The sequence below is a fragment of the Tursiops truncatus genome, chromosome 1 (genome assembly GCF_011762595.2).
Source record: "Tursiops truncatus isolate mTurTru1 chromosome 1, mTurTru1.mat.Y, whole genome shotgun sequence".
In the NCBI taxonomy this organism is placed as follows: Eukaryota; Metazoa; Chordata; class Mammalia; order Artiodactyla; family Delphinidae; genus Tursiops; species Tursiops truncatus.
The window spans coordinates 181840759-181854883 of NC_047034.1; the positions used below are offsets into that span (position 1 = coordinate 181840759).

General features: G+C 64.1%; 1 protein-coding gene across 4 annotated transcripts in view; it reads right to left on the reverse strand.

Moving 5' to 3' along the window:
* The window catches only part of PRDM16 (PR/SET domain 16), a 323088-nt gene that overhangs the window by 20373 nt on the left and 288590 nt on the right, over positions 1 to 14125 (reverse strand). For 3 of the 4 annotated variants that reach the window (XM_073797183.1, XM_033844695.2, XM_073797187.1), the window contains exons 6-10: positions 12375 to 12588; positions 10441 to 10588; positions 9836 to 9989; positions 3783 to 5196; positions 333 to 420 (exon numbers count right to left, since the gene is read on the reverse strand). In XM_073797183.1, coding sequence (XP_073653284.1) covers positions 333 to 420; positions 3783 to 5196; positions 9836 to 9989; positions 10441 to 10588; positions 12375 to 12588 — 2018 coding nt within the window. The remainder of the gene's footprint in view (positions 1 to 332; positions 421 to 3782; positions 5197 to 9835; positions 9990 to 10440; positions 10589 to 12374; positions 12589 to 14125) is intronic. The other variant, XM_033844705.2, reaches the window with a different exon arrangement.

A 14125-nucleotide genomic window follows, 5' to 3' on the forward strand; every position in this document is an offset into this window, starting at 1 on the left:
TGGAGAGACTGCTGGCGTCCACACCTCCCCGGCTCTCTCGCGTCTATTCTCCCTACATTCAAAATTCTTGTGTTTGCTCCATCCAATCTGCTGCCCACTGCCCCACGCAAGTTCACTCCCCCTCCTAGAGCTTGAGCTGCAGGTCAATGGGGCCCCTTGTGGACCCACAGGGTGCCCCCACAGAGAACCACCCTCCTTCCTCACCTGTCCTGGCCCTTCCCATCCTCCCCAGCCTCAAAGGGACCTGTGGTCTTCAGGGACGGGAAGCGGAGACCCGCCTGGGGTGTGCGCCTTGGCCCGTACGGACCTTTGGGCTCCTGGCTGGGCCTTACCTGGGGGTGGAAGAGCAGTGGGGACGGCCGCAGGTACTTCTCCTTAAGGGCTCCCACTGGGTCGGTCACCTTCCGCTTCTCCACCCTGCTGGACAGCAACACAGAGGGTTACGGACCCCACCGAGCGGCCCAGCGCTGGGCGGGGAGGGGCTGTGGCCCCCGCCCCTCTGGGCGCCCACCCGTGCCCCGTCAGTCACGAGCTGGGGGGCCACCACAGCGGCCCAGCTTCCATGTCCCCTGTGGCCACATCCCACCTGACGCTGTGGGGACGTCTGTGACCCAGCCTCACATCGCCTGCCGAGCACACGCTCCCCATCACCGTGCCCAGGTCTGGACCCTTTCGAGTCTCCCCGGTGTCCGCCCCCTCCCCCCCCAGCTGCTGGCACCCAGGCACGTGAGGGACACTTGATGCTGGAGCCAGGAACCTTCTGAAGGGCCCGCGTGTGCCAGCCTCTGCCAACTGGCCTGTCAGCCCAGCGAGGGCTCCCCCGAAGCTGCCACCTACACCCCACGTCCCTCTCCCTCCCGGCCCATGGCACGGGCACTCTGCCCGACGGGGCGGATACACGTGAGTGACCGGTAGGTCTCTATCCTGGGGAGGCTGCAGGGCCTCCCCGCGGCAGCCAGGCAGGGTCTACCTGAAACCTCAAGACAGCTACTGGAGGTGACAATTCTAGAACTTTCCCCAAATGCCAGCACAACTGTCAGTCACAAGCGGAGGAGGTGGCCATCCCTCCTCTCCCCGACCCCTCCTCTACGGTGTCCCAAGGACGCCTCCCTCAGTTTCCCCTGGGGGATCGTCAAGATCTACAAAGTGGGATTTGGTGAGGCCTGCCACCGCCCCACAGGCAGCCACAGCTGCGGTGACCCGCCGCCTCGCTTGCCCAGGGCCACGCTCCCAACCCTCTTGGGCTCAGCTCTGCCCCCAGGGGACTGGCTGGGGCCTTGACCGGAGCAGGACGGGGATGGCCGCAAGGACAGGGGCCCAGAGGTGGGAGCACCCGGGGAGCGCAGGCGGCCACAGGTGACCCCACCGAGACCCCAAGCCGCTTCCAAGGGGAGGAGGTGGTCTCCACGTGGGAAGTTGGCTTGAGGGGCACCCTGCTTTGCAGGGCTTAGCAGAGGCCCTGTTCAAAGCTGGACTGAGTTGGCCTTTCAACAGGCCCCCTGGGGGGCGTGGTGTGGCCCGAGAGGAAGGGGCCCCACGTCGGGGGGTTGTTAAATGTCTTCTTCTGCCTCTTCCCGACTTCTGTGTCTAGCGACAGCCCAGCAGGCTGCTCTGAGCGACCCCCGCCAGCTGACCCCACAGACCCCAGGGGACACGTGCTCTTCCAAGGCACGTGGCTTTTGTCACCACACCGTCCCCAGCCCATCTTGCAGAGACAGCAGCACGTGGCGGTGAGAGGGGCTGGAAGGCTGGGGGGTCGCCAGCCTGGCGGTGTTAGGGTTCCCCCACCCTGGGGGAGGGAGGATTGTGGGTATACGTCCACAGTCACTGCCGGGGCGTGGCCTGTGGGGAGTTTCGCTGGAATCACCCCAGAACCATCCAGGAGCTGAGGGGACCCTGTCCCCTAGCCCTGGGCCAGCCTGTTAACAGGCAGTGACAGTCGCCCACACCTTCACTTGGAGTTGAATCTTCCCGACACCATGAGTGTTTATCTTGACTGGGCTTGGGGGGCGGTGGGGAGAAAACTTGGAGCTAATCCAATCTCGGGCATTTTGCTGGTGCCTGCGTATAAAGTTGGGGGCCAGGCAGCCCCTCCACCAGCCACTGTACTCTAAATCCTGAGGGCAAGAGCCTAGCACACGCCGGGTCTCGGAGGGGCTCGGACAGGACCCGGGTTGGGGGCGCCTGTGGCCAGTTCCCGCCTCGGGGCCCAACTGGCTGCTCCCCCAGCTTCCAGAAAAAGGCCCAAGGCCCTAAACCAGGCCTGGAAGTGGGAGGAGAGGGGCACAGGAGGGTTGGGGTCCAGGAGGAGAGCCGGGACGGGGCGGACAAGGACGCCAGGGCCTGAGCAGTCACAGTTAACCGAGAGCCTCTTGCAGGCCTGCTGGCTCCGACTCTGGAGGCCTGACAGCAGAGTCCCTCCCTAGGTCTCCAGTCCTGCCCCCCTCCTCTGCACAAGGGCGGCTCCTCCCGGGGGGGCATCCTCCCTCAGGCCCCAGGTGTCTCCTGGCTCCCCGTGGGTCCCAGAGATTCTTATTCTAACTGGCAGGTGCTCCCTGGGCCTTTGATGGCTATGTTCACCCCAGAAACCCGATGAGCCGCTGTCAGCAAACCATCCATGGATGGCGTGTTCTTAAAGAAAGACCCAAGGGGGGCATTTTTCATGTTTCCTGTGATGACGCCAGCAGGACCTGGCAGGAAACGGGACCGGCAGCAGACACAGGCCGGCCAGGGCCCTGGGCGAGCGTGGAGGGCGGGGACCCAAGTCGGCGCCAGGGGGCGGAGCAGGAGACTGGCCCATCGCCCTCGCCGGCAGCGCTGCCACCATTTCTTTCCACTGCACCTTCAGCAGAGGTGACCTCACCTGCACACCCATCCCCAGGCCCTGCCTGGCCCCTGGGGAATAGCAGGCACGCAAGCCCTCAAGGCGGCCACATGCTCCCTGAATGCCAGCGGGGACACGCTTACATGTGTGCACGCGGGCCCCTCCCACACAGAGCCGTGGGCCTGTATCAGGGGCTGAGCCAACACGCCTGCCTGCCTGCCCCTCCAGGCCCCCTCCCAGGCCCGTCCACGGGCACAGCCCCCTCCTCAGGGCTCAGCCTGCCCAGGACACGTGTGGTGGGAGGTCAGACCCCTCTCACCTAACAAACCCGCCTGACCAAACCGTGCCCAGAAGCCGGGGAGGGGGATTCAATTGGCCCCTCGCTGGGAAGGTGCCAGAGGAATGGGACACTGCTTTTTGGCAAACCTTCCAAAGCTTCCTCCTTCCTTCCTCCCCCTCCTCCCGCTGGGAACCAGCAGCTCGTCCTCTGGTCTCCCCTGGGCCACCAGAAGCCCCAGCTGTGGAGCAGCCATAGGGAAGCAGGGACGCTGAAGCGGAGGGAAGAGCCAGGAGTGTCGTGGGCAGAGTCTGTGCAGAGAAGGTGGCTGGAGCCTCCAGCGGGTGGATGTCTGGGGTGGAGTCTGAGGGCAGGCTGCCGGGGGTGGGGGGGGCGGTGGGGGGAGGTAAGGGCTCGAGAGAGGACGGCGGGGGTCCCCCAGCGTCTGTCAGCGAGAGGGAGCCAGGGGTGCCCAGGAGACTCCACCAGCTGCCCACCCCAGGAAAGGGCCGAGCCGGGCATGGGCCCCAAGCGGCACGGACACCCCAGAGCCGAGGTGCCTGCTGACGCCGCAAAGGCAGAGGGACGAAGCCTGGGGGGCAGGCGAGAGCGTCCCCTCCCGCCGCCACGCCCGCCTGGCGGCCCCTCTGGAGAGCGGGTGAGGGCGGGGCATGTTAATACCTGTAGATGGGGTCCATGAAGAAGGGCGACGGCCTGGCGTAGTGCAGGGACGGCTGCTGGGGCAGCTGCGCCGGGCACGCCTTGGGCGGCCCCTCCCCGGCCCCCAGCCTGCGCTCGCCGTACACGTGGTTCTTGCGCGGCTCCCGGGTCCCTCCGTTCTGGCTGGCGCGCACGCGGCTGCCGATGCTCAGGTCCAGCGGCTGCTCCTCGCCTGACGCCGGGGCCGGGGGCACCTTGGGCGCCGGCAGGACGGGCTTGGCCTCTTTGGGTTTGGTGGTGAGGTCGAAGGGTGACTCGGCGCTGGGGCCAGCAGCCTTGAGGGCGTCCCGGGGCGACTTTGGCTCGGCCTTGACCAGCAGGCTGTGCGCGAGGGCGCGGTCTGTGAAGGGGTACAGGGAGTGGGGGAGGTTGGGCAGAAGCTGGAAGGGGAACACGGAGTGGTAGGGCAGCGCGCCCAGCTTCTTCTCCTGCGCGCCCACGAAGCCGGGCCCGAAGTACTTCTCGGCGATGGACGCGATGGCCCTGATGGAGTCGCCCGCGGCGCCCGACGCTGTCAGCAGCTGCTCCTCGGGCGGCGGGAAGAAGTGCTGGGAGTAGAAGACGGGCACCTCGCCTGTGCTCTCCGGGGCGCCGGGCGCCGCCGTGCCGCCCCCGAGCTCGCGCTTGCCCTCGGCCGCCTTGCCCCTGTCCGTGGTCTTGTCGCGATCGCTGTCCACGTCGCTGTCCAGGTCGGAGCCCGTGCCCGTGGTTGTGTCCAGGTCAGTCCCGGTGGTGGTGTTGATATCCTCGAAGTCGCTGCCGTCGGACAGGTCGCTGCCCCGGGGCTTGAGCTTGGCGGCATATGCGTCCTCCAGGCGGCTCTCCGGCTTCTCCTCGGGCCCCGCGGCCGCCGTGGAGCCCTGCCCGCTGCTGCCGATGGCGGAGACGAGGGGCAGGGCCGGGTTGCCCATGGGGCTGGGGAGCTTGGCGTCCTGCGTGTGGTTCCGGGGGCTCTTGAGCAGCGGCATGGGAGGTAGCAGGGGCGGCCGGGGGTACAGGGACGGAGGGAAGACGCCCGGGAAGCCGGGCGTGAGCGCGGGGAAGGCGGGGGGCGCCGCCGAGAAGGGCAGGCTCCCCGGGTGCGGCCTGGAGGGGAAGTACTCGTTGAAGCCCAGGCTGGCATGGTTGAGGCTGGGGGGTGGCTTGGCCTTGTCCATCATGGGGCTGGGGGTCAGGGGCAGGCCCGGAGCGAAGATGCTGCCCGGCGTGTAATGGTTCTTGCCCTCGCAGAAGCGCCGGTGCTTGTTGAGGGAAGAGGTAGTGCTGAACATCTGCCCGCAGTCCTTGCACTTGATCTGCGTGCGGCAGTCGGCGTGCATGCGCTTGTGGCGGCACAGGTTGGAGAACTGCGTGTAGGACTTGTGGCAGACCTCACCTGAAACGTCAGCAGAAGCGAAGACCGGCAGCTGTGAAATGCTGGAAACCCTGCGCTGCAGGGTCCCGGGGGTGGAGGACCGGGGCGCTCTGGCCTCGGTGACCGGGAGCAGCGTGTGCTTAGGTACGTGAGCGTCTGTGTGCGTGTGTGTGCGCGCGCGGGCACATGCGTCGCTGTGTGTGAGCACCTGCATATGTGCCCACATGTGTATGTGTGATGCATGTGCGGACACGTGTCCGTGGACGCGTTCACACACGCGTGTACATCATACTTCAGGTGTGTACGTCATACCTGTGTGCTTGCACGCGCGTGCGCACGCGTACGTACAGATGCGCGTGCACCCGACCTGGGACTGGCCTCTGGTGACCAGCACGGGTTGGCGAGGACACTCCCGTGCCTTCCCGGAGATCCTGGGCCAGCCTGGGTAGGTCTCCAGCTGCCTCGACCTCCTCCGCTGGAGAAAGGGGCCCTGCCGCTCTCTGTGCCCTCCCACCCCCATGAGTTTGCCATGTGGTGCCAAGGCCTTCAGAATCGTTCCCAGAGACAGACAAAGTCGTGGCACGCCATCACGTCTGCAGCTGCACCAGCCGCCCAGAACACCCACCCACCCTCCCTGCCGTGTCAGCCATGCTGCTCCAGCCGGGGCGAGGGAAACACCGACCCCCGGGCTAGGTCTCCCACCTTGTAAAGTTTAAAATGCCCTCTCTCTGTCCCAGGCCCTGTGACCTGCACCCAGGACGGGAAGGCCTCAGGAGGGACCGGCCCCTGGGGGCTCCTAGTCCTGGAGGCTGGGCTTGGGGAGCACGGGTCCTGGCTGTGTGAGGTCACCGTCTGGGGGGGGCCTGAAGGTGGAGGTGGGAGGGGAGCCACGTGGAGAGGGCTAGCTCCACGTTTGAGAAAATCGAAAACTCTCCAAACTGGGATGGAGAGGCCGCACCAGCTCTGGTTGCCAGACGCCGGCCTCTGCTCTTAACAGGAGAGGGTGGTGGCGGCCGAGGCCAAACGCCAGGACCCAGAGGCCCTGGGGACCCAGTCTCGGCCATTTTCCCAACGGCCTGTGAGCTGAGTGTCGGCCAACTGCCAGTTTTTCTTTCTGCTCTTGTTTTTCTAACCAGCAAGGGAGGAATGAACACACACACACACGCACATGCACACACACACACGCACACACATGCACACACATGCACACACACACGCACACACGCTGTGTGTGTCTCTCTCTGCAGGACCATTTGCTTCTTAAATGCAGCCCCAGTGGAAATGATTTCCGTGCATTTCTTGCTCACCGCACACTCTCCACTGCCTGATGTCGCGCGATGCTAGCTGGGCGCGCTGGCCCTCAGGTGATCCTGTCCCTTAATCACAGTATCTATTTATATTAACGGCTCGGCCTTCCTGGTCGTCTGGCTTGGCGGGACGTTTTCAAGGCTGACGGAGAAGAGCACTGCCCCATTTGATGAAATCTGCCCATTTTGGGAGGCGGCTGGTGCAGAGAGGCTGTGCCACAGATGGTCTATAAATACCCACAGGCCTCTGCCAGCCCTAGGGGGAGAAAGGCCGCTGCCCAGCTCAGGGCGCCTGGCCAGACCAGTGATACCTTGCTGTATCCCCGGCCCCCGAAGAGGCTCTGTGACACCCTCTGCCCCCCACAGCAGGCCTCTGTGGCACCTCGTTAGTGGCTGCTGCCATCCTGAGCTTGGAAACTGGCCTTGAGCAGGCTCCCACCCAAGGCAGCTCTCAGGAGGGGCCCGTGGGGCCAGTGGCCATGCCTGGGCACAGGGAGCCTGGGACCCTTGCTTCCTACCCACCCACTCACACGATAAAGGGATCCTGCAGAGACGCTGGGGCTCCAGAGAGGCCTCTGGGAGACTGAGGTCCTTGGAGAGGCAGGTCCTGGCCCTGGGATGGCTGACCGCTGGCTTAGAGCCGGTGTTGGGAGGTGGCTGCCTGCAGGGGCTGGGAAAGGCCTGGGCAGCCCACAGTGAACTGGATGTGGGACCAGCGCCTGGTGGATGGTGCTCCAGGCCCTGCTGGGATGCAGAGGGGCCCTGGCCAGTACTTATTCTGATCAGCAGTTTCTTCTCCTGTAGGGTATGTGCAGGGATGCACACACACACACACACATGCACACACATGCACATGTACATACTCACGCCTAAGAAGGTCCTTTCTAAAAAGTGCCCACAGGAGCCTGTCTGCCTGTGTGCACGGATACACCCTCGCCCCGACCCCTCACACTTGAGTTTCCCGATGCAAGACACCCCACCGGGAGATTATGCTGCCTTGGGCTGTGTGGTCAGTGAGGCTGGGACTTGGGGCAGGTTTTGGTGTCCATCATGTGTGTTGTGTGTGGGCGCCCAGGGGCCGCCCGGCGGGGGATGGAGTCTGTGCACGAGTGACCGGCCGCCGTGAGCCCTTGCTCCCCCTGTGGCCCATCTTTTCTCAGAAGCGCTGTATCATTTACCCTCTGCTCGTTTGTTCGCAGCTTCCTTTCCAAACCTGACCCCCTTAACCGTGGGCCAAAGGATGCTCTGCCCTGGTCCAGAGGACGCGCAGGCTGACGTCCACGTGTAAGCTAACTTCTAACGTTTGCATCTCCCTCTCATACGTGGCACCTGGCCAAGTCTGGGGTTTTCTCTTTCGCTTTACCCCCTTGGCCAAAAGCCAAGGCCCAAGGTGGGCACGGGGCGCAGATGAGAGGCGGAGGGCTGCCGATAGCCGGTGGGGCCCGTCCAGGCTGCCCGTGTCCTCCCCATCTGCACACGGAGTCCGTGCAGGCAGCGGAAATGGTGGGCTCGGACCCTGCCCGACTGCTGAGGTTCCCAGAACTTCCGCTGTGACTACAATCCAACAAGACCTCACAAGCCCATTTGCACGCCCAGAGAAGAAGTGACTTGTAAGCCCGTGTGCAAGTCTCCTCTCCAAGCTTTGCTGAAAAGCTTAGAAACCTATGACAGATGCACTCACGTGCGCTTCCTCCCACAGAGGGACTTGCTGGGACGCTCATCCTGGAAGCAGGATATGCACCAGGCCCAAAGCCCCGGCCCCCAGCCTCTACTCCCACCCAGCTCACTCCTTCCTGGCCCCTCCCAGAGGGAATGGGCCCTGCTCCCATCGAGACTCGGATGCTCTTTCCAGGGTCTGCGGGTGAAAGGGGTGGTGAGGAAGAGGAAGATGGCCCCAGTGAGGTGGCCACCAGGCAGAGCGCTCTCTCCCTCTGCTTCCTGGACCAAGGGAGCAGGTGACCCAGGCAGGCCGGGGGCTCAGTCACCTCTAGCAGGACAGCTGGAAGTTTGGGCTCGAGGCAGTGGGCAGGAGGGGGGCCCAGACTCAGCTATTCAACAAAGGCCCGAGAAGCCAGTCAGCATGGCCTCTCTGGGGCAGGAGTCCAGCCCTGTACAAGCCCCAAGTTGGTGAAAACACCCAGAGCCCAGTCTTCCAGCTCCCAGAGTCACCCCTGACACACAATGACATGCTGGAGCCCGAGAGGCCCCAGGCTGCCCAGTCTGGGCTCAGGAGCCAGGCCCCTTGAGCAGGAATCCGGGCTCTGCCGCCGAGCCTTGAGAGCCTGGTCACTTAACGTTTCCACGCGTTTCCTCCTCTGTCAGTTCCCTTCAGTTGGACATAGTGTGGCCCCTGCTCCGTAAGATTTTGGAAGGATGCTGTGAGGTCATGTGTGTGAAATGACGGCTCAGCACAGTCTCGTGTGGACGATGAGTCAGCGCGACGCTGGTGTGAATGACGAGTCAGTGCTGTGTTGGCATGAACCGTGACTCAGCAAAACCTCGTGTGAAATGAGACTTGGCACAATGCTAGGCAGAGAAGAACCTTCAGTATCTTCCAAACTCCGAGAACTGCGGTCATACCCCCGCGGTGGCCCACCAGAGCCCCAGGCCCAACCCCTGTGACCTCTGGCCCCTCTCTCCCCAAACGCACCCCAACCTCAAGGCCTCTGTGCTCACAGCCCCCTGTCGCGAGCCCTCTCCCCAGGCACCCCCTTGGCTCACCCCCACGCCTCCTCCAGCCCTCTGCTAGGACACCTCTCGCCCAACAGACCGTCCTGACCTCCCAGCACGTGGCCAGGACAGCACCCACCTGGACACCTGGAGAGCCTCCTGACCCTGCACTCCCGCCCCCACCCCCGATGTGTCTGTCACGGGTGCTGTTATGATCTGGGTGGCTTAGCCTCTGTCTTCTCCACCGGCAGGTAGAGCTCCATGAGGACAGGGGTCCAGTTATTTACAGCTGGCCCCGGCTGCCCGGGTCAGGGCAGGCACACAGCCCGCGCTCCCCAAAGGCTGCTGGGGGGTGAACAGCAGAGCCTGGGGGGCAGCAGTGGGACCATCATATACCTGCTGGAGCTCAGGGCAGCACGTGCGTGCGGGGAAGAGGAGGGGAAGTGGATTTCCTCACCACCCACTGCCCACCTCTGGCCACTGGAGGGGCGAGCAAGGGGGAGGAAGCAAGGAGGGCAGCCAGGCCTGGGCTTCTCGCGGCAGAGGTGTCAGCAGCTGCTGCGAGTGTTTTCTGGACAGACGGGGTCCCGTGGGCGGGGAAGAGCCTGGGGTTTTCAAGCCTTGGCCTGACCCCCAAGCGCCCCCACCTCACGGCTGGAAGCCCAGGCTGGGGGGCCACTCACATATGAAAGGTTTGACGGTGCTGTGGATGTGTTTGTGCTGCTTGAGGCCCGAGGACGTGGCGAACGTCTTCCCGCAGTCGGGGCAGGCGTGGGCCCGGGCGCCCACGTGCTGGGAGCGGATGTGCCGCTGCAGGTTGCTGGGGTCCGTGAACACCTGGGGACACAAACACCGGCGAGTTACTCCCCACCTGTTGGTTGCTCCCCTGCGGGCCTGGGTCTGGCCACGGGATGGGGGTCTCCCTGGCTGCTCTGCCCCTGCACTGAGCCTGGCCCGGCGGGTCTCTGCTGCAGCGGTGACCCCCTGCACGGCTTTCAGTGAGCCGTCAGGCCTCCCTTGACTGTGTTTCTTCAACGATAATTCTCGAGAGAACTGTCACCCTGAAGATGCTTGAGACAGGAGCTCAGAAGCGTTCTTAAGCTCCAGTACTTTGACCCATGATAGCCTGTCCTGCCACGTTGGCAGGAACCCTGAGAGGACCCAGGTCTGGCCCCGGGCCCTCCCCCGCTGTGCTACCCAGCCCACTTCCTCTCTTCCCCAAACGACTCAGGGGCCCGTCACCTGCATCTCGACAGTGGGGGCGGGGCCGGGCTCGCAACCACGTTACCTTCACACAGTTTTCACATTCGAAGCGCTTGCCACTGTCGTGGGACATCTGGTGGCGGATGAGGTTGGACTTCCAGTTGAAGGCCTTGGGACACTGGTCACACTTGTATTCTCGCTCCTCTGTGTGGACGATCATGTGCTGCTCCAAGCTGCGCACAGTGGACGGGGGTCACTGTGGGTCCCCCCCCTGCCCGCTGCCCGGGAGGGAAGGGCCCCAGCCCGGCACGGCCTGCTCCCGGCAGCCCCTTGGAGCCCCTGCCACTGTCTCCTGCTCAGAGGGCAGAGTGACGTCTGGCAGCTGGTCTGTCTATCTCCCCCCTGGACAGGGCAAAAGGGGATGGACGGGAAGGCATGGCCTTCCCACGTGGGATGGGGGGGAAGCCAGTGCGTGGACAGAGCTCGGGCCCTCACCCAAGACCACCCCCGAGGCACCCAGCGGCAGGCGGGGTCCCAGCTCAAAACAACTTTCACCTTGACGCTAACCCTGGGCCTAAGAAAAACGGGGTCTGGAGACTTCCAACACTGCCACGAGCCCCAGGGTGGGGACGAGGCCCAGGAGACCCAAGGCCACCCCTCTGAGTGACCTGGGGTTGCTCGCTGAGAGGCTGCCCGCCATGCACACACCATGGAGGTCAGCAGGGAGTGAGGGCCGGCGTTCTCCAAAGGAGATGTGATAGGCGGGGCGGGCACAGCTGCTGGGCGGGGGCTGCTGCACTCGGACGAACCAGCAGCTTGGAGCCCCCTCCTCTCGGGGGGCGTCCTGCTTCTCCTCCTGTCCCAGGTATGACCGTTAATCTTCATGAACAAGGCAGCAATACATCATGGCCCGTTAATTACGGGGCCCAGCCATCCATTTAGATCAGAAACGCCTGGTTCTCGAGCACCCGGCAGATTGTAGCTTTTCCCCTGTTGTTAATTGTGATTTATGTGTTTATGTAAAGAAAACACGGACCCTCTTGAGCGGCGCTTACCGCCAAGGGCCTCAGTCGGGATTTGCCCAAACTCTTATTTTCTCAGTCATCCGTTCAGGGTGGAGGATTTCCCGTCCCCAGGGGGCTGTGACAGGACTGGCATCCAATTCTCCGCAATCCCACAGCCAGTTAGTGACCTGATAGGGTTTTACTCTGACTTTGCAGGGCTGCCCTGGAGGATATTCTCAGAGGCAGAGGAGGGGCGCACATTGGGAAGGTCTTCACTGGTCCCTGGAACACTGGGACTGCCCGGCCTGCTTCTCCCCACATGGGTCCCCGGGGCTCTGCTCCCAGGGGCTAGGGAGGCCACGTCCGGCCATCACACAGCTGGCCTGGCATCTGTGCCCACGTCTGTGAAGTCTCCGGGACAGGTGGGGGGCCCCAGGGGAAGCAGAGGCTGGAGCCTGGGGTGGGGGTGAGGGGACCCCTGGGGGCCCTTTCCTACTCCTGCCCACTGTCTGAGAAGTGTGTCCAAGGGCCAGGCGCTCCAGGAAGCCCCTGGGCCGCATCCCGCAGCCTGGTCCTGGACCTCACCACGGAAGTGGCCCTGGGGCCTCACCCCTGTCTGTCTCCACAACTCGGCCCTGACCCCAGGATGGTGGGGCCAGTGGTGGGTGGCTCGACCTGATGACTTGCGGCTCCTTCGTGGAGGGGGGGCTCTGACCCGGGGCCTGGCCTTTATGGTCAGAACAGTGACCACCGATGGCCTCCAACCACCAGCTGGCGGGCCTGCTCTGTTCCCAGGGGCGGATGAGCTGGCCAGGGTACCTGCCCCTGAGGTATGTCTCCACCTGTCCTTGGAGCTTTGGGCCTGTCAGCCTGGGCAGGCCTGAGGGGTCAGGGGTGACCTCTGCCCTTCTCAGGGCTTCCTCTGTGCCCCCAGGGCCTGCCGACCCTGCCGTCCTTGACTGGCTCCTGGGGGCGGGGCGGGGCGGGGCAGGGCCGGGGCGGGGCGGGGCGGCACCTGTACTTGGTGGGGAACATCCGCTCGCAGTCCTTGCACTCGTGGGCCTGCCCGTCGGTGCCCCCGCCGCCCAGGCCCTCGGGCTTGAGCTCGTCGGCCAGGCCCTCGTAGAGCACGGCCCCCACCGAGCTGCACGCGTACTTCTTGTGGCGCCGCAGGTCCAGCTTGGACGGGAAGAGTTCGTCACACGCGTCGCAGCGGAACGTGGGGTCCTCTGCGAGGGAGAGAGGGTGGGCGGTGGACGGGCGGCCCTGGACCTGCCCCAGGCCCGCCCCAGGCCCGGGGCTGCAGGGGGTGCCTCCCTCACCGGCTGTGCCCCCTCCCGCATCCTCCCCGCCCTCCTGCTGGACCTGGGAGGGGCTGCCCCGGGGCGGGGGACACGGAGGCGGCAGGGACCTGGGTCGGCCCCACAAGAAACACGGAGAAGCGCTGGGCCCCTCCCCGCGCCTCGGGAGCAGAGAAGGAAGGCTGGCCAAGCGCTTTGTGTATGAATCAGAAGAGAGACGGCAGGGCTCCAATGCGTATCATAAACGATTGTCGTCAAGGTCAAACAAATAAAGGGAGGCGGCTATTATGAAGTTTACGAGGCAGCATCCTGAGGACCCTGCCAAGCCAAACAGCTCAGAGTGTGAGTCCCCAGGGAAGGACCTCCGGGCCCATCCCCAGCCCGTGGCTGCCCCGGCACAGCTTTTCCCTGCAGCAGGGGTCCCCCTCCCCGCCGAGGACCACCTCGTGTTCCCCGCAGGTCTGAACAGAGAACCTGCACGAAAAGCTCCAGCACAAATGAATCGAAAGGTGTGCTGCCGAGTGGCTGTGTGAGCGCGTGTGCGCTCCTCGTGCGCGGGTGTGCGGCTGTGTGTGCGCGGGTGTGCACGTCGGTGAATATCTGAGCACGTCTGCCTCCTTGTGAGGACACCTTCGCGTGGATGTGCAGGCGTGTTCGTGCATCTGCACTCGTGCTGGTGCTGGTGTCATGTATTCCTGTGCACGTGTGCATGTGTTTCTGTCGCCGCCACAGGTGTGAAAAATGTGTGTGTCCGTGTACCTGCACACTTGCGCGCAGGTGCAGGCAGGTGTGCCTGAGGGGGCGCATCTGCATTCGTGCACGTTTGTGTGTTCCTGTGTGTGAGTACTTGGCACACGTGAATGGATGTCTCTGTGCACGCGTGTGTGTCATGTGCGCACACGCATATTAAGTGTACGCATTCGTTTGCATGATTGGCCGTGTGTTAAGTGTGCTGGGTGTGCATGTGCATACGTGAGTGCGTGCACATCTGTGTGCGAATGTGCACTTGTGTGCCTGTACATGTGTGTGCAATTGTGTGTGTGAATATGTGTGCATGGGTTTGTGTGTGAATGTTACGTGATTGTACTTGTGCGCATGAGTTAGTGTGTTTGTGTGGACCTGGGTGGGTAGGTGTGCATTTTTGCACGAGTGTGAGTGTGTGTGTGTGCGCACGTGAACAAGGACCTCTGGGCCTGGCAGTGGGCAAAGCCGTAACCTTGGGCTGGATGCTGACTAAAAGGGCCTGACCCTAAGGGGTGCAGAAGCCAGGGGGGTGGGGGAGATGGGGGCAGACAGAAAGACCACCACCCACGTCTCAGGACAGGGGGCAGCTCTGCAACCTGGGCCTGTGGGCTGGGGGAGGGCGGGGGTAGGGGAGGACTCCTCGAGACTGGAAGCTTCCCTGAGCCTGAGGGCGAAGGTACCGCTCCCGGCGTCTGGCCACACCCAGTGCCCCCACGCCCAA